The following is a 21,119-nucleotide window of genomic DNA, read 5'->3' on the forward strand; positions in this document are numbered from 1 at the left end:
AGGATCATGATCCTCCCAATGCAGAGTGAGAAGCAACCGACAATGAAACCTGGGGAACACCCATATTTAAAGAATGGAAAAAGAGAAGCCAATGAATGAGACTGAGAAGGAACCCTCATAGAGAACACCGGAAAAGGGTGTTGCAGACACCAGCTTCCTACCACCTGAGACGTTACCAGTTGCATTTCTAAAATACAAGCATAAGCTCCTCCAGGAAGCCCGTCCCTCACCTGTCCAAATCCTTCCCACTCCCACCTGGATTAGGTCTACCATTCTCTGGCTGGCATGGCATCCTGTGCATACACATACAATAACACACTGTACTGGAATTGCCTGAACACTGGTTTGCCAGTCTTCATTACCACAGGAGTATCTTGAGATCAGAGGCTTATGTCTTACTCATCTACCATCTTCTACCTGGCATAGTTGGTGCTTAGCACCCCCAAAAATGAATACTTAAATAGAAATCTAACACAACACGCGTGGCATTGATACGAGGAAGAACTACCAAACTCCAATGAAAGATAGCAAAAAAAAGTGGTAAATAAGGGGAGATAGTGCATATACTTGGATAAGAAGACTCAATTTTGTCAAGATATTTTTTTCTCAACTTGATCTATAGGTTCAGCAAAATCCTTATCAAAATCCCAGCAAGTTATTTTGTGGATATCGACAAACTTGATTCTAAAGTTTACATGGAGAGGCAAAAGACCCAGAAAAGCCAACAAAATATTGAAGAAGAACAAAGTCAGAGGACCAAGACTACCTGACTTTAAGATTTACTCTAAAGCTACGGTAATCAAGACAGCATGGTAATGGGGAAAGAACAGATATACAGACCAACAGGACAGAAGAGAGTGCCCAGAAACATGCTCACACAAATAGAGTCAACTCATCTTTGACAAAGGAGCAAAGGCAATTCAATGGAGAATCATCTTTTCAACAAATGATGCTGGAGCAGATGGACATCCACATGCAAAAAAATTAACCCAGAATAAACCTTATAATACCTTATACAGAAATTAACTCAAAAAGGATCATAGACATAAATTTAAAAATGAAAAACTATACAATTCCTAGAAGATAACATAGGAGAAATTCTAAGGGACGTTTAGTTTATTGATGACTTTTTAGATACAACACCAAAAGTACAATGCATGGAAGAAAAAGTTGGACTTTATTAAAACATTAAAAACTTCTGCTCTGCCAGCCAGGCCCGGTGGCTCACGCCTGTAATTCCAGCACTTTGGAAGGGTAAGGTGGGCGGATCACTTGAGTTCGGGAGTTCAACACCAGCCTGACCAACATGGAGAAACCCCGTCCCTACTAAAAATACAAAATTAGCCAGGTATGGTGGTGCATGCATGTAATCCCAACTACTTGGGAGGCTGAGGCAGGTGAATCACTTGAACCCAGAGGCGGAGGTGGCAGTGAGCTGAGATCACGCCACTGCACACCAGCCTGGGCAACAAGAGCAAAACTCCATCTCAAACAAACAAACAAACAAACAAAACTTCTGCTCTGCCAAAAACAGTGCTAAAAGAATGAAAAACACAGACTGGGAGAAAATATTTGCAAAAAACCCACCTGATTTATGAACTAGTATCCAAAATTATACCCCCAAAAAAACCCACTTAAAATTCAACAATACTCAAAGAAAACAAACAGTCTGATTTAAAAAAATAGACAAAATATCTGGACACATCACTAAAGATATATAGATGATAAATAAGCAGATGAAAAGACGATCAACAACATATGTCATTAGGGCCTTGCAAATTAACAAGAGATAACACTACACACTTATTAGAATGGCCAAAATCCAACTGACAACACCAAATGTCAGCAAGGATGTGGAGAAACAAGAACTCTCATTCACTGCTGGTAAGCAGGAAAAATGGTACAGCCACCGTGGAAGACAGAATGTTGGTTTCTTATCAAACTAAACATACTCTCACCATACAATCCAGTGATCATGCTCCTTGATATTTACAAAAAGGAAGTAAAAACTCACATCCACACAAAAGCCTGCACACAAATGTTTATAGAGCTTTATTTATAATTGGCAAAACCTGGAAGCAACCAAGACGTCCTTCAGTAAGTGAATGAACTTTAAAACCTGCAGCACATGCATACGGTGGAATGTTGCTCGGCCGAAAATTAAAGAAATGAGTTATCAAGCCATAAAAAGACATGGAAGAACCTTAAATGCATATTGCTAAGTGGAAGAAGCCAATCCAAACAGGCTGCATCCTATATGATTTCAACTACACGATATTCTGGAAAAGGCAAAACTATGGAGACTTTACAGGACTCAGCTTTCTTGCCTATGGATCCTCTTTTCCAATGTTATGAAAACCTAGCAGCGCAACTGTCATAGTAAAGACGAGATCAGGCAAAATCATAAAGGCATGCTGAATCTTGGGCGAGATTTCGATGAGGAGGGAAGTACTTGTGTCTCCCCCCACACTGCCTATTAATTGCAAGGGGATTAAAAAAAAAAAAAAAAAGTCATCATAAAATGGAACAACTGGCCCAGCACGGTGGATCATGCCTGTAATCCCAACACTCTAGGAGGCTGAGGCAGGTGGGTTGCTTGAGGGCAGGAGTTCGAGACCAGCCTGAGTAACACAGCAAGACCCTGTCTCTACAAAAAATTTAAAAACTAGCTGGGGGTGATGGCAGGCACTGTAGTCCTACTTACTCAGAAGGCTGAGGCAGGAGAATCACTTGAGCCCAGGAGTCTGAGGCTATAATGATCTATAACAGTGTCATGCACTAAAGCCTGGGAAACAGAGCAAAAACCTGTCTCCGAATAAATAAATCAAATGGAGAAACACCACTACCTTGACTGGGTGATCAAAAATTAATTTCACCAACGAGAGGACGATGGATAGTGTGTGCCTACAGATGTGATGCCCCAAGAAGAACACAACATGAACGATGTATCATTATAGCCATGAATGCATAATCTGTATCTAATTAGGAAGAAACATCAGAGAAACTAAATATGAGAACATCTCATTTTAAAAAGTCTGGGGAGGCATATTCCTAAAAAATCTCCATGTTATAACAAAAAAAAAAAAAGACCATGTAAATGTTTCAGGTTAAAAAAGGCTAAAGAAACAACTAAATGCAATGCCCCCCTCCAAACCGGATTCTGCACTGAGCGGGGAAAATGCTTTAAAGAACATGACTGGCCGGGCATGATGGCTCACACCTGTCATCCCAGCACTTTGAGAGGCCAAAGCAGAAAGACTGCTTGAACCCAGGAGTTCAAGACCAGCCTGAGCAACACAGTAAGACCCGTCTCTACAAAAAATAAAAATTCAAAAATTAGCTGGGCATGGTGGCACGTGCTGGTGGCCCTTGCTACTTATGAGGCTTAGATGGAAGGATTGCTTGAGCCCAGGAAGTCAAGGCTACTGCACTCCAGCCTGGGTGTAACGATTTTCAAGCTTCATCTTTACAAAGTGTACAGCAAGTGGGGTATCTTCCCCTCCTTGAGGGACACTGTATGCTTTAGTTTTTAATTCCAACAATGGATACTAAAGGTAATTGTAGAAAAAGGAAAAACAAATTAGTATGCCTCCCTGATCGGTATGATCCTATGAGATTATGTCCTAAGACAAAATTTTCACAACATGGTCTGTGGCCTCCTAAACTGAAAGAAAATCAAACAGTTCAAGCTACGACATCTTTCTATCACCTCAGGTATTCATTGTCAATAAGCAACATTACATTAAGAATACAGATGGAGTCCTTTTAACTGAAAAACCCATCTTTAACTCCAATATTTAAGAATTACAACTATAAGTTCATCTTCCATTCTTCTCTTTCTCAAAGAACAACCTTTAACGTAATGATTCAATTTTTCTCTATACAAAATTGTATGATATACTTACAGTTTCACAAGTAAGACATCTGGTTTCATTAGTTAATGTTCCCTGAAAAATCTCATGAACCCACGTTGGGTCTGGTGTGCTGTTATTATTTTCATTGTCAATATTACCATTAGGTAAGCGACCATTTTGTTTTTCCTGCTTTCTCTCTTCTTGTAAAATATCAGCAATTGTATTTAGCAGGTAATTTAAGAATTCATGGGCATCTTGTTGCATGTAGTTGTCAAAAAGCTCTGAAAATAAAAACATAACATTAGATAATTATTTCAGAATTAAAACTTCATTAAAAACCATTTATAAAAGAATATCTAGTATTGGGTCAAAACTAAAATATAAATGCACAAGGTTTTTGTAATGTATAACAAATAAATAACTTTCACATCTAAAACTTTTATCTGTATTTGGGGAAAATAAATGTAAAATTAATGAAAATCTTGTTTAAACATACTACTAATTGATCCATGAGAAAAGGGCAAAACCTATCCTCATAATTAGCAAAACAGATACTGAGAATTTAAGAAGAAATTGCTTATTAGCTTACCTAACCTATTATTCCACAAATATTTCAACGTGGCAAGCTTTAATGCAGAAATTGGACAACCATTTGCCAATGCCAAGCCAACTGCTTAAGACCTACCACAAAGTTTATTAAAAATAAATTACTGAACTGTACATCCCAGGGATTCTGATTCAGTTGGTAAGGGGTGAGGCCAGAACGTGGGGCTTTTCAAAGCTCCTCCAACTAACTCTAATGCAGAGTCAGGTTTAAGAATCATGTTATCAAGAATTATCTATGTAATCTAGGTAATCTCAAGTCCCTTCCAAATGTGAGATTTTGTAATTCCAAGAAACATTTCCTGCAGTTACACAAGTGAGTAAATATAATTGAAATACTGGTGGTGCTAACATCAAGTGCACTTTACCCTGTGCTTGGCAATACACCACTCTACCAAGAACAGTAAGTCCAACACCCACTTGCTGGGCACTTTGTAAAGATGAAGCCTGAAAATGGCTACACCCAGGCTGGAGCAGTGGCCCAGAAGTAAGGACTTCAGAGGCAGTATCTCATTGGATCCCCAACAACCATGTAATACTGTTACTAACTTTATTTTTAAACATGAAAATGGGACCAGAGAGGGTACAGTCACACTGCCAAGAAATGGCAGAGCCAGGATTCAAACTGGGCAGCCTGACTCCACCATGCCACACACAAAGTAATGCCCAGTGTGAGCCCACATACATGAATTGGTCAACAAAATGCATTGAGAAAACCTACCTATTTAGGACATTTTATTTTTAGATTCTCAATGTACATTTAATAAATTCCAGAAGATTTTACATTTTAAAATAGGTAATTTTACATTTTAAAAATGAATGCATACAAATTTAGAAAAAAATTTAGGGAAAGTCTAAGATAAAAGGAATTAACAACTACATTTTAGAAGAGATACAGATATGACTATATAAAATTAAGTTCTATGTATTAGAAATCTTTTAAAAAGTTAAAAAAAGTGAAATCTGAAAATTATTAACATTTTCAACATATAAAAGCAAATCTCATATAAAAGAAAACCAAAGTGGGCAACAGACTTGCAATTGATTGATAAGAAAAAAACAATCAAAAGACTAAGAAACATGAGAAAATGTTCAATCCCATGGTAAATTAAAAAAAAAAAAAAAAAAAAAAAAGCAGGCTGAGCTCACTGGCTCATGCCTGTAATCCCAGCACTTTGGGAGGCCAAGGCAGGTGATCACCTGAGGTAAAGAGTTTGAGACCAGCCTGAGCAACATGGTCTCTACTAAACACAAAAAATTCACTGGGCGTGGTGGCGCATGCCTGTAATCCCATCTACTTGGAAGGCTGAGGCAGAAGAATCGCTTGAACCTGGGAGGTGGAGGTTGCAGTGAGCCGAGACTGCGCCACTGCACTCCAGCCTGGGCAACAAGAGCAAAACTCCGTCTCAAAACAAAACAAAACAAAACAACACAACAACAACAAAAAATCCAGAATACCATTCTTTGCAAAGTTATTGTAAAAACAGAAAGGGAACGAGTGAAGCTATTTATGGGGGTGGGGGACACAGCTGCTAGAGCAAGGCTGTCTGGGTTGGTGCTATGGTTCTACCTCTAACTGCACGTGTGGCATAGGTAACTTATTCAACCTCCCTGTGCCATAATTCCTCATCTGAAAAATGGGGCTCACAGCAGTACCTACACCTCACAAGGCTGGTAGAAAGATTAGAAGGGCTTAGAATACAACAATAGGTTTTGTATTCTGTTCAACAACCACCACAGTAACAATATTGGCAGTATCACTACAGGTTGAGTATCCTTTATCCAAAATGCTTGGGAGCAGCAGTGGTTGGGACTTTAGACTGCTTCAAATTTGAAAACATTTGCATACACATAATGATATATTTTGGGGATGGGATTCAAGTCTAAACATGAAATTCATTTGTTTCATATACACCTTATAGTCTGGAGGTAACTTTATATAGTACTTTTTTTTTTTTTTTGAAATGGAGTTTCACTCTTGTTGCCCCCGATGGAGTGCAACTTTATATAGTATTTTTAAAAACTTTGTGCAGGGAACTAAATTTGTGTACACTGAACCATGAGAAAGTAAAGTTGTTACTACCTCAGCCACCCATGTGGCATCCTGCAGCTCAAAAAGTTTCAGATTTCTGGATTACGGATGCTCAACCTACATTGTTGTTGCTACTGAATAAAATACAAAACACATCAAAGACTGACTACGTAAAAATTATGAACTTCTGTATGGCAAAGTCAACATAAATAAAGACAAGTGACAAACAAGGAGAATTATTTGCATATTAATATCCAGACTATGTAAAGGCTTAATATACAGAATATTTAAAAAAAAAAAAACCCTTTACAAAACAAGAAAAGAAAAAACCAATTTAAAAAATAGGCAAAGGAAAATAATAGCCAATTCAGAGTAGAAATATAAATGCCTATATAATATATGACAAGGGACTGGGAAATAACAATTAAAACAATGACAAAATATCATTTTGCCCATCACTTTGGCACAATAAAAACTGACTTAGTGTCCATCCAGTGTTAGCTTGAGTATGGAGAAATGGACATTCTCAACTGTTGCTGCTGGGAGCATAAACTGGCATGGCGTGTTGTAAAGGCAATTTTGGTAACACATTTAAAATAATACAACCTCGTTCTCCCAGGTGTCGATGCCAGGTAAGTATCTGTGCATGTACCGAAACAAGCATAAATACGGCTGCTTATTTATAACAGAAGTCTGAAAATATCCTAAATGTTTATCAACAGGAGAATGATTTATTTAAATTATGCTATAATTTTGTTAGGGAATGCTGGGCAACGGTTAAAATGGAAGCAGTTCCATATGAATTAACATGGCAAAACTTCCAAGACAGAAAGCGAAACAAGGATGCTAAACACATGTGGATCCCACTCACCAAAAACAAACAACCGGCTGGGCGCAGTGGCTCACGTCTGCAATCCCAGCACTTTGAAAGTCTGAAGCGGGTAGATCACTTGAGGTCAGGAGTTCGAGACCAGCCTGGCCAACATGGTGAAACCTCATCTCTACTAAAAATACAAAAAGTAGCCAGGCATGGTGGTAAGCACCTATAATCCCAGCTACTCAGGAAGCTTAGGCACAAAAATCACTTGAACCTGGGAGGTGGAGGTTGCAGTGAGCTGAGATCGCGCCACTGCACTCCAGCCTAGGCGACAGAGCGAGACTCTGTCTCGCAAAAAAAAAAAAAAAAAAAAAAAAAAAAAAGAAAAGGAAACAACCACTGTAAGTCCCCATAAAAATGTAACTGTGGCTTCCTATTTGGACATATGTATTTAAATACATAGAAAAGGATTTGGTAGGATCAGGGTATTTCAAAGGAACATGAGACTGAGAAGCTGGGGAGGAAGCAGAGTACTCAGGGAAACTTCTAGGTTTGTTTGGTACTGAAATTTTATTATAAGAATGTATGATGGCCGGGCGCGGTGGCTCAAGCCTGTAATCCCAGCACTTTGGGAGGCCGAGACGGGTGGATCACGAGGTCAGGAGATCGAGACCATCCTGGCTAACACGGTGAAACCCCATCTCTACTAAAAAATACAAAAAACTAGCCGGGCGAGGTGGCGGGCGCCTGTAGTCCCAGCTACTCAGGAGGCTGAGGCAGGAGAATGGCGTAAACCCGGGAGGTGGAGCTTGCAGTGAGCTGAGATCCGGCCACTGCACCCCAGCCTGGGCGACAGAGCAAGACTCCGTCTCAAAAAAAAAAAAAAAAAAAAAAAAAGAATGTATGCATGTATTATTTGTATGCTTAAAAATAAAATGGAGCTTTCCATGCAAAAAGTCCACTTCCTCGCTCCCTGTCCCTGCCTGTTACACATTTTTTTAAAGAGGTGGGGGTCTCGCTATGTTGTCCAGGCTGATCTCGAACTCCTAGGCTCAAGCAATCTCCCTGTCTGTTGCATACTCTTCATATACAATTACTTTCCAAACCCTTTCAATTTTAAAAGGTCATTTCCTGCATGTCTAGTCTGTTCCATTTCCATTTAAATCTACCTAGTTCAAGTCAGCTCCCTTCACTTAACCCACTGAGTCTCCTTTCCTTCAGTTTCACACTGCAAATAGACAAGTTTAATTTATAGACCCTGAATCTTTCTCCCTAGGAATTTTCCCTGACATCTCTTGCATTACATGGTAAAATTCACAATAATTTTTTCATGTTCATTATTTAGTTATTTTCATATATCCAAATCCATTCCACAAATTTGGGTCTCAAATAAAGTACAATAATACTAAGAATGCAACTGAAGCCCAACTAAGCCACAGTTCACTTCTCTGCTGTAAGTTTAGCCTGAGGGACCCATCAGCCTTTAGCAAAATTCCCATGTTATGCTTAAGAGCAATAAAAGTCATGAGTTCTAAGTGCTCCGTAGTGGCCTACGTGGACTTAACAACTAATCTTGAATTTGGTACATTGTGTGGGTTTTTGTCCGTAAGAGACAGTAGATCTAAAGCACTGGGACGCCATTCCCTTCACCCTGCTCAGAGCAGAAGCCTATGCAACCTCTCCCAACGCTGAGCCTGAAACTCAAAAAATCTTCTCAGCAGTCCACTCCATCCCTCCAAGGCTGGGCCAAGTCGTGCATAGAACCTCACACGGTTTCACCAATTGGAAAAGTCTAGACCACCACTGAGCTAACTGAAGTAAATTATCTAACCTTGCCCCTCAATGCAGTAATCCTCCATCCCTGAAAGTAATAAACACTTCCCCTCTCAACCTCAATCTCCTATCCTCTGCTACTCTCATTTGCTTATTGTACCTTATTTCCAAATGGAAATAAGGGATTTCATTTGTTCCCAACCCTTTCTAAGTTGCTCCTTCTAGGTCCTGCATTCTGTTCTAAACAAACTCCCTTGCCTTAGCAACCTTTGGCATTTTCTAGTTTCCGACTGCTACTTGCTCTCAATCACAAAAGCGCCCAAGATCCAGCCATACTATGACCCTCAACCCTCCTCTCTCTGAGGCCATCTCCCAACCTCCTCCTCATCCACTGACAGCCTGATTCACGGTTTCTCTTTCCGCTCCGCCTCCTGCACCAACCTTGACATGTCAGTGTCTAGGCAGCTTCCTGACGTGCATGTACCTCAATCCCTTACAATGCAAGAACCTTTCTCTCTCACTCACCCACCCATTTCCAGGTCACTAATCTAGAACCACCCACCTCAAACAGGTCTACTGAGACAAGCAGTGGAAGGTAATTGTGCTAAACCTGAGTTGAGGGGCTTAAGAAAAGTTGGAAACCAACCGGAAAAGTCCCAGAGGAATCTAAAAAGAAGAATCATCAGGGAGAACTAGTAAAAAGATTTTATTGGCTTGATGCCACAATCTGAAGTAGCCTAATTTTCCCGTTAATTTCCCTGTTGAAAAAAATTATTTAGCATATACATGTTTTTCAAAATAATTACCTTTTAAGCAAAAATGTGCAAATGTTTTTGCTTTTTAAAAATTTACATCTTTTTTTGGATGCTCTTTTAACATAGAGCAACGATTTCATATTCACAAAAATACCTCAAACGACATGAATGCTCTGGAAATGAGATGCAAAGGAAACAAAAAAATAATCTTTAAACTTTTGTTGAAATATTTCTAAAATTATTTATAGTCCATTTTCCTTAGAGTATACTGAATATGCCAGAATTCTGCTGTACCTGAAAGCAGCCACTATAGTTTTAAAAACATCAACCGCCGGGCGCGGTGGCTCAAGCCTGTAATCCCAGCACTTTGGGAGGCCGAGACGGGCGGATCACGAGGTCAGGAGATCAAGACCATCCTGGCTAACACGGTGAAACCCCGTCTCTACTAAAAAATACAAAAATCTAGCCGGGTGAGGTGGCGGGCGCCTGTAGTCCCAGCTACTCGGGAGGCTGAGGCAGGAGAATGTCGTAAACCTGGGAGGCGGAGCTTGCAGTGAGCTGAGATCCGGCCACTGCACTCCAGCCTGGGCGACAGAGGGAGACTCCGCCTCAAAAAAAAAATAAAATAAAATAAAAAATAAAAAAAATAAAAACATCAACCAGGACTGCATAAACATCAAATTAACACTGATAAAGGACCTCAGGACAATCCCTGTGAACTCTATTGTATTTAATTTGTAAAACCCTGGTTTTCTTATGGTTTGCTTTCTTCTTTGCTAAGTAGCATAATGGGAAAGGTGGACTTCAAACTTGCTTTGGAAGTTAAACAATTTCATTCATTCATTCACTCATTCAATAAATATTTAGTAAGCACCTACTATGTGCCAGGAACTGGAATATGTGCTGGGAATACAATGGTGTGCAAAAACAAATGGGTTCCCTCCGTCATGGAACTGACAGTCTAGTGGGAGAGACAGACAATTTCATTATTAAATAAATGTATGATTATAAACTACTATAGTCCTGATATAGCTGCAACAATAATGCAAAAAAAAAAAAAAGAAAAGAAAAGAAAAACACTGCTTAAAAATCGGTTATGTTCTCCTCACAATTCAGAAATAGCTATGAGCTCTCATTACACAAAATACCATTTATGCTCTTTTGGAGAAAAAGAATTGCTTGAAATAAACATAAGAAATTATTTACTCCAATATATTTAATAGGTATTATTTGTGAACAACTAAAATTTCGTCACTTGAGGGAGACCAAGACTTAAATTTATCTGTTTTTGTATCTCTCCACGGCACATGAAAAGCTGCTATGTCCATGCAGGTTCCTTAAGAACAGGGACCCTTTCTAGCTCATTCCCTGCTGTATCCCTAGGACTGACAACAGTGCCTGCCACATAATGGGATGTCTTTCCCATTTTTTAATGAATGAATGAATGGATGGATGGATGGACAATAGGGATTGAAACAGCTAAGATGATGACAGAAAAGTAGATCTGCCCCCAAACAATAACTTAAATGACTGACATTGCTCAGATTCAGGAAGCAGAGCACAAAGCTACAGATGCCAGCTGATGTGGCCCTCAGGCCCACCTGAAACGATCCCAAACAGGCCAGGTGAGGGTTAACTCTAGCTAACACAATCAGATCACCAACCTATGATGTATTTCTTCCAAAATAATAGATCACCCACAAGCAGTACCTGTAAAGAGATGACTCCATTTCCTACCTGGGTACTGCAACAGCCTCCAGGCTGGTCTCCCGTCTCTACTCTCATGCTGCCCATGCCCACCCAGCAGGCAGAGGGTCTTCTCAAGCAAATCAGAACGTACCATCCACCTGCTCAGAACCCTCTCATGGCTTCCCACGGCTTTCCAAAGAAAACCCAAGCTTTAGGCCCCTGTTCTTCTGACTTTATCTTCATCTTATTCCACTCTTGCCATGCTAATTTTCTTGCCATCCTTCAAGCACTCAGGCAACCTGCACTTTCTTCTTACTGACAGTAACATTTTTGCCTCAGATCTTCAAATGATGTCTTCAAATTTCTGATCTAACATTACCTAATCAGAGACATTCTCCAACGACTGACATATGAACTAGGAACTCCCTCATCCTCTGTCCCCTCTCCCAGTCTTCTTTCTTTCGTGACAGTGACACATTACATCACACAACTGATGGCTGTCTGGTTCCCCACGAGGGTGTCAGGTACCTGAAGGCATATTTCTGTATCATCAGTTCCTAGACAGTGTCTGGCACACAATAGGAAATATATCTATCATAATTAGTCTACTCAAACACTCAGCTAGCATCCATCCCATCAGCAGGTAACATGCATGGAAGCCAGTATTCCTGTACTCTATGCAGGAGCACTGTGCAACTGTCCTCTTACGCTATGATTAGGTAACATGAGTTACAAAAATTCATTAATAAATAGAAATTAAAATCAGTTCTTTCCAGAGACACCAAAAAGATTAGTAACATAAAGCAATGGTGGTTAAAACAATATGGGGCTAATATCTATCGAGAATAAAAGTTTTTAACATAGTATGGCAGGAAATTAATTAAGAACCATCCACCAGTGAAAATTAGTGGAAATACTGAAATGAGTAACATACTTTCCAAAGATTTAAAACAAAATCTCAGAAGCAAAGATATGCAATGAATAATATATTAAATCCTCTTTGATTTGTGTATTCTTCTCTACACAATTCTCAAGGGAAAATTCAAAAGCCAAAAATATATTTCAAAACATATTTGCAAATGTCAGTAACACCAAATAATAAAAATGCTTTTCTATCAAAAAAAATGGCTTTTCTATTAAGCATTATTTCTGAAGTTTAGAAAAATGAAGCAAAACTTAAGAGAAGATGGGCTTAGAATAAATATTCTAGAATCAGTCTCTTTCAAAGAAGTATTTAAGAACTCTATTGTGTTACCAATTTAATCTGCCTAAATATGAAAAAAAATTAGTAACTACTGAACTATTAAAAACAATAATAAATAATAATAATAATAATAAGGCCAGACACAGTGGCTCATGCCTGTAATCCAACACTTTGGGAGGCTGAGGTGGGAGGGTCATTTGAGGCCAGGAGTTCAAGACCAGTCTGGGCAACATAATGAGACCCCGTGCTACCAAAAAAAAAAAAAAAAAAAAAAGAGAGAGAGAGAAGGAAAAGAAAAAAGCCCATTTGGAAAAAATAACAAACACCATAAAAATACCCCAGGTTTGACAAACAAACATATAAAGCCATAAGTATGTAACTGTATTTTACCTCTATTCAGCATGAGGGTCAACCTAACTAAAATAAAATCACTGTATAAAGAGCACATGTGATAGGTTAACAAGGCCAAGAGAAATGTACTATTAAATGAAAAGGGAAATAATGTATATTCTGTATGAGCTGCATACTTCTGATTTTTTTTTTTTTTTTTTTTTTTTTTAGAGACAGGATCTTGCTCTGTTACCCAAGCTGGAGAGTGGAGCAATCAGGGCTCACTGCAGCTTCACCCTCCTGGGCTCAAGCAATCCTCCCACCTCAGCCTTCCAAGTAGCTGGGACTACAGATGTGCACCACCACATTCGATTACTTTTTAAAATTTTTTGTGAGACAAGGTCTTGCTTTGCTGCCAAGGCTAGTCTCCAACTCTTGGGCTCAAGCAATCCTCCTACCTGGCCTCCCAAAGTGCTGGGATTACAGGTGTGAGCCACCATGTCCAGGCACTGAACATTTTTAAAATACTAATAAACTCACTGAGAAAGGCTGCCATGTTCAATTACCAAGTACATAAATTTTCCACAAGGACAAAACTTTTAAAGTTTCATATAGACACACACAAAAAGACTGAGAAGACTTAATTGCTCAATCCACATTTGAGCATTAAGGTTATATTTGATTTTCTAAAAAAACAAGATAAACAGATCTGTAATCTAATAAAGTATATATGTTTAGCTTTCATTAGGGGAAACAAAATGTATTTTTGTGAGCAATTAATCAATTATTCTACACGTGTATGTGGGGAAAATGAACAAATCTTCAACAAATGTATCAAATTCAAGAATAATAGCCTATAGCCTATTTCTGGGTCATCTCATATTTCAGGGAACTATATATGATCCAGGCTTACCTCAGTTCACTGTGTACAGTGTCAACTGACTAATTTAAGGGCAGGATTACACATTACGGTATTTAATAATCAATCTTAAAGACTTCTCAAATCCTGCTTGTGAGCATCTATTTAATAGGTAACAAATCAACTAAAAATGCCATTCAATTTTGTTTCTACAATGATTAAAATGCCTACATTAAATAAAAGCCAGAATTCTACATGTTATCTAAATTCCATTTGCATTTTTGAGGCAGCGTCCCACATTAGATAGAACCCTGGGCTTACGTATCAGGGAGAAGTAAGTTTGTATGCCAGCTCCACCACTTACTAACTCTGTGGGACCTTGGACAAATTAACCTCTCTGAGCCTGAGTTATCTCATAGGGTGATAAAGTCTAACTTATTGGCATGTGAAAATTAAATGAACAATATTTCAAAAGAGCAAAGCGGGGTGGGGCTTACTCAGTAACTATTTTTAAAAAGGGATGGGGGATTAAAACTTATCTACCCAAAGCCAAAAGGTCTTTTCTAGCTCTTTCCCCGGAGTGTGGCTCCTGGCAAGCCTTTTTTAGCTTTTGATTTTTTCACAGCTAAAATGGGGGAAATGACATGCTCTCTATCTAAGGCTACTGCAAGGATCCAATGAGTTAACACACACGAAAGCACTATGAAAACAACAAATGCATAAGCATGCAAAAAAAAAAAAATACCCTTCATTCTTGACAGAAAAGCCAAGCAAGCAAAAAGAGAAACTGTGATTTCTCATTTGCTGCCACACATAATTTTATCTCTGTATAATGCAATGCAAACATTAATTGTATCTTGTATTAATTTATTGTGAGACGATCTTCGTCACTGAACGAGTGCCTCCTTGAAGAAAGGAGTGTCATCCTTGTTTCTTCAACAGCTACCATGTTATCAGGCATACAGATGATGCTCAGTGCGTGCTGGAATTACGGCACACTACATTTAACCTTCCTAGTATGTCATTAATACAGTGGGAAGTAGAGTTACCATTTTCTTTCCGTAATCTTGTGATGAACTTCTTAGGGGGTATTACTCCAACCTTTTTCTTCTGCGTGGCTATGCTATGGAAGAGATCTGCTAAGCATGTAAGAAGGCTCTCCTTTTTCCTAGGTTGACTCTTATATGCAAGAACTTTTTCCCGAAATGGACGACAAAAATAAAGTGCTTGAAGAACTGAATTGCAGTAGCAGGTATTCCCAAACTGCAACAGAAAAAAAAAGTTTTGTTAAATTTAGGGAAACACATTTTCAAGAGAGAAATTCCCGGTGTATGGTTGAGAGAACAGAAAGAGATGACAAGTGTTTACTACTGTTACTATAATACTGACTGCATTATATTATACATTTTAAAATACAACTCTCAAAAATTCTTTAGAAATCACAAAAGTAAAGTTTTCTATCAGGTTCTTAGGTACAACCAAATTAAAATACTTAAAAACAAAAAATAAAAAAACCAGATCCCCTGAAATGTTACATGAAAAAGTCACCAGTATGACAGTCTAACAATCACTGAAATGCCAAGTCACAGTATTCATGATGCATTGGAAAGACATCAAATTCTTAATTATGAATTTCTCTCTTACCAGTCATGTCATTGGGAGTATGTCACTACATCTTACTGAACTCTACTTCTCTCCACTCTAGTAACTGGGGGGCAGGGAAATAACCCTACTTTATAAAGTAAATGACACACAGTTTGATAAATATGTATTGCCTCCTTTTTCCCTTCCATTCATTCAACACTGGCTCTAAAATCTAGCTAATAAAATACCTAAAAGTCAGTCATGAAGATTTGGGGAGCACTATGAAACTATAAAAAAGGAATGAGGACAATTCTCATATTTCTACTATGGGCTGAGATCAAGTATATACAGTATTGTTAAAAAGGCTAGGTAGAGAAAAAATGTTTAAGGTTGGGTGATATCAAAAGTATGTCCACAGACCATTTGTTTATATTTTTAAAAAATGAGGAAGGATAAACAAAAAGCTAATAAAAATGGTTATTTATAGAAGAGGAAAAATGGAGAGATGGATGAAAATGAGAATTCTCTGAAAGTAAGTGGTTATAAAACATTTACTTTTTACCTCCATCTTTCTAAAATAAAGAAATTTCTCACACCTGTAATCCTAGCACTTTGGGAGGCCGAGGCAGGTGGATTACAAGGTCAGGAGATCGAGACCATCCTGGCTAACACGGTGAAACCCCATCTCTACTAAAAAAAAATATAAAAAATCAGCTGGGTGTGGTGGTGGGTGCCTGTAGTCCCAGCTACTCAGTAGGCTGAGGCAGGAGAATAGTGTGAACCCAGGAGGCGGAGCTTGCAGTGAGCAGAGACCATGTGCCACTGCACTCCAGCCTGGGTGACAGAGTAAGACTCCGTCTCAAAAAAAAAAAGCAATTTCTAAAATTAAAAACAAAAATAAAACCTAAATGTATATGGATTCAATGGTAGAAATACAGAGAAAAGAATTACTTCAGGTGACTTAAAGAATGTTTACCATACATGCCTAATGAGATAGGGTCTAACCATTAAAAAAAAAAAAAACAGCAAAAAAAATCTATTAGCCAGATGCAGTGGCTCACACCTGTAATCCCAGCACTTAGGGAGGCCGAGGCGGGAGGATCACTTGAGGTTAGAAGCTCAAGACCAACTTGGTCAACATGGTGAAACCCCATCTCTACTAAAAATACAAAAATTAGCCAGGCATGATGACACACACCTGTGATTGCAGCTACTCGGGAGGCTGAGGTATGAGAATCGCTTGAACCCAGGAGGCAGAGGTTGCAGTGAGCCAAGATTGCACCACTGCACTTCAGCTTGGGAGACAAAGCAAGACTGTCTCAAAAACAAACAAACAAAAAAACAAATTTATTGATATTGTTATTTTGAAACTATTGTAGCTATATCACAGGACAAAGCAAACAAGGAATTATGTTAATACCCTTAGGAACCAAAATTTTTCATGTAAAGGAAAAAAAGATGCTATAATAAAATCAGAAAAGTAAAAGCCTTGTAAACTTAAGTTGGAAACATCAATATAAACTTATTTTTTTTATAACTCTGAAAGTGTATGTCTGTGTGTATGCATGTATGTTTGTGTGTGTGTGTTTTCAAACTCTGTCCACTGAAAAGGTGTGGCAGCAACAAGTTTCTCCTTTACCCAGATTGTGCTCTCTAAACACCCTTTTCCCATCCAAAGGAACTCGGACACCTTGAAGATATGGCTGATACAAGATCTGGGATAAGAAGTGCAAGATTAGCCTGGGGTATCTTAAATATGTGTCAGCTTTAATACAAAAGGATTACTGCAATGGATCAAAACACACTAACTATATAAAAATTCATAAATTTAAAATGACATTTTAGGCTGGGCACAATGGCTCATGCCTGTAATCCCAGCACTTTGGGAGGCCAAGGTAGGTGGCTCAGTTGAGGTCAGGAGTTTGAGACTAGCCTGGCCAACATGGTGAAACCCCATCTCTAACTAAAATTACAAAAATTGGCCGGTTGTGGTGGCGCACACCTGTAATCCCAGCTACTCAGGAAGCTGAGGCAGTAGATTCACTTGAACCTGGAGGCGGAGGTTGCAGTGAGCCAAGACGGTGCCACTGCCCTCGGGCTTCAGCGACAGAATGAGACTTTCTCCACAAAAAAAGATATATGTATATGTGTATGTGTGTGTGTGTGTGTGTATACACATAATGACATTTTAAAAAAAGAAACCCTCATGAGTCTCCATTGACAGTTGCAAACTAACATATAAAAGGAAAACATCAAAGATTCATCTTGCCTTTCTCGTAAGAACCATATTTCAGGGGCACTAAACAGTTGATGAAGGAAGTTTTTGTTTATAAAATAAGTCCAGTGAATAAAATCAGAAGAAATGGTTGTAAATAATAGATTAAGCAACAATTATCAATGGATGCTCAAAGCATTAGGTTAAAAGCTGATGAGGATCTTTAAAACAGAGGGATCAGACCTAACCCCCCATGCATTTCAGCATCGCTGAAAGTGAACAACTGAATAATGTGTGTCTTTTAATATATCTTACCTCCTATGAAGTACTCTTGCCTTAAGCAAAACCACTAAACTTTAATCATGTCTCTACGTGTAACTACTAATTTACAAGACAGTCAACAGTCAGGCAACGAAAGAGACAATACCACAAAGAAGGAAAAGGCCAACTTTGAAATGTGAATAGTCTCTAGGACAGATGACCTCGTTTCTCCACAAATGGATAACTTGAAAAAAGTCTGAAAAGGGCTCAAGAGGCACCACAGTCAAACTGCAAATGTAAATGCTGGAGTTTACTTAGATCCTGATTTACAAACCAACTATAAAAAGTCATCTTTGGCCAGGCACAGTGGCTCACGCCTGTAATCCCAGAACTTTGGGAAGCCGAGGTGGGTGGATTACTTGAGGTCAGGAGTTCGAGACCAGCCTGGCCAACATGGTGAAACCCCGTATCTACTAAAAATACAAAAACTAGCTGGGCGTTTTACTCTTATAATCCCAGCTACTCGGGAGGCTGAGACAGGAGAATCGCTGGAACGCGGGAGGCGGAGGTTATAGTGAGCCAAGATGGCACCACCACTGCACTCCAGCCTGGGCGACAGAGTGAGAATCCGTTTCCAAAAAAAAAAAAAAAAGTCATCTTTGAGACAAAAGAAGATACTTGAATATATACAGCATCGGATGATACTAAGAAATTGTTGACTTTGTTAGGCGTGATCATTAGATGATCATATTTTTTAAAACGTTCATGCCACTTAGAGACATGTAATTAAACTTGTCCCATTTATGGCCAAAATGACATGATGTCTAGGATTTCCTTTTCCAGGAAAAAAAAAAAAGTCAGTGGAAGAGAATGAAAATATTGGTAATTGTTCAAGCTAGGTTAATGGGTTCATGGTGATTCATTATATTTACCTATCCTACTCTAGCTTTTCAAAGGAGGCATTGAATCTTTGAGGTAAATTGTGTCATCATGTCATTATGTGTCAAAATCATAGCAAATAAAGGACCTAACCAGATAAATTCATAGGGAAGACAGAGACTAGGCAGAGCCAATAATTTCAGGGAAAAATTTTAAAAGCTTTGCTATGTTCAATCTCCTAATTGTCAGAATATGTTTCTTTTTTTCCACAGAGATTAAACAAGTAAGATCCCTCTGCCCACTGAAACAGGAGTTACCAACTTTTTGAAGAGGCTTGGGAGATCCAAGCCCTCTCCAGCTGAGGACCTGAGACCTAGGGAGGACAATGACTTCTCACATCCACACCGCTAGTAGGAGACAAGCACTGGTTTCAGAAAAAGAGGTGCTTAAGAGGTATGTGATTAAAGCGTACTGGTATCATGATCATAAATGTAACTATAGATACACTTCAGTGCACCCTACCCAGGGGTTAAGTACACCTGAAACAGCATCCACAATGTTACTAAGATTAATTTACCCAGTATCCTGAATAATTTGTCTTAAAAATACCTGTATTTGTATCACAATCTAATCAAGCTAATGACCAACAAATGTAGTTATATCAACTAAAGAGAAGAGACAATGTCCATATTTTGGAATAGGCAACAGGGGAACTGAACAACTTCCACCGAGTAGGGAGACGAAAGCAAAAGAGATCATCTCGGAGTATATCAGAAATATTACGATAATGAGGATTGACCTATCTATAAAAAATACAAGAAGCAAATAGGATAGGCTAAAAAACTAGAGGGAGTCTCTATTTTGTAGACTACTGGAAGTCAGGCTCACACTTCTGTTCAACATGACTTGCTCATCTTTGGAATATAAAGCAAGAGTAACATTATGATCAATTCTCTGAGGCCTGCTATTAGTCTTCTTCTATTTACTTTCCTCAATCCCATTAAAGAAAAATTAAAGGTTGAAAGTACTACTCTTTCTCCAGAATAAGCTAACTTTCAATCTTATTAATAATTTTGAAACTTTTCCTTCAATTTTCTTGATTTTTAATATTAACTTTCATTCAAGGTCCTAAGACCTAAAAATTATCTTTCAAGAGTACAGCCTTCGCGCAAAAGGTTTTCTGGGATGATCTTCTCTGTACTCTTGTTTGTGAATGCTCAATTTCCTAAAAAACAAAAAAACAATGCTTTAGTGCTGAAATCTATGCTGTGTTATCTCAGCTGGTTTTGAAGATCAAAGGTAGGTTTAAATCAGGGAGAGGAAATTTTAAAAGTTGCCACCCTACTCGAGGTCTGGTCATTGATTTTTTGATTGCTTAGTGAGTACAATCTCATTCTTGCTTTCAACGTGCTTTGTCTAATGCCTTTTTCTCCAAACCTTAACAAACATCCCACCGCAAATACTTTTTATATACCTACTACAAAGACCATTTTGAGCACACATCCCTTACACATATTTATAAATTATATGTACTATATTATGTATATTAAAAATGTAAAGGAATGCAATTAAGAAAATGCACATTTTAGATTTTTGTCTTATTTAATATACAAGCTGTTATTTTCATGAAAAAATATAGTTTTAAGTGAGAGCAAGGAGACTGGGTATATATTTTTGTAAAGGTTTTAGATTTTAAAGCAGTAATTTGATAGCCTGGGTTTATGTTCAGTTATTTGGATATGTGGTTTTAATGGCTATCAAAACTGAAAAAGATACCTTTGTAAAGATATATAGGTACAAGGGAAGGAGAGTCTCACTACCTACCCTTACTTTTTAAATCATGGTATCCAATTTGTAGTCCTATCTACCAAATTAGTTTGAATCCATTTAGGAAATGCTTGCCTTGAGAGCCCCCCAGCACAGTAATGAAGCACATAGTATCTGAAACCAAACTGTCTAGGTTCAAGTCTGGTTCCATTATCTGACCTCGGGAAATTACTAAACGGTTCTGTTTATCAGTTTCTTCATCTGCAAAAAGGGGACAATAAAGCACCTATCTCTTAGAATTTCTCAAAGAATTAAATGAATCATCACGTAAAACACTCAGAACAGTTCCTGGCCCTTCATCATTTCATAGCTATTTTTTTTTTTTTTTTTTTTTTTTTTTGAGACAGGGTCTTACTGTCACTCAGGCTGGAGGGCAGTGGTATGATCATGGCTCACTGCAGCCTCAACCTCCTAGGCTCAATATCCTCCCACCTCAG

General features: G+C 38.4%; 1 protein-coding gene across 6 annotated transcripts in view; it reads right to left on the minus strand.

Moving 5' to 3' along the window:
• The window catches only part of USP12 (ubiquitin specific peptidase 12), a 148,039-nt gene that overhangs the window by 67,991 nt on the left and 58,929 nt on the right, over positions 1-21,119 (minus strand). For 4 of the 6 annotated variants that reach the window (XM_074021758.1, XM_045376976.2, XM_065533094.2 and 1 more), the window contains exons 3-4: positions 14,966-15,179; positions 3,906-4,135 (exon numbers count right to left, since the gene is read on the minus strand). In XM_074021758.1, coding sequence (XP_073877859.1) covers positions 3,906-4,135; positions 14,966-15,179 — 444 coding nt within the window. Of the gene's footprint in view, positions 1-3,905; positions 4,136-10,712; positions 10,796-14,965; positions 15,180-21,119 lie in introns of all 6 variants that reach the window. The other 2 variants (XM_074021759.1, XM_074021760.1) reach the window with 2 other exon arrangements.

The sequence above is a fragment of the Macaca fascicularis genome, chromosome 17, assembly GCF_037993035.2.
Source record: "Macaca fascicularis isolate 582-1 chromosome 17, T2T-MFA8v1.1".
Taxonomy (NCBI): Eukaryota; Metazoa; Chordata; class Mammalia; order Primates; family Cercopithecidae; genus Macaca; species Macaca fascicularis.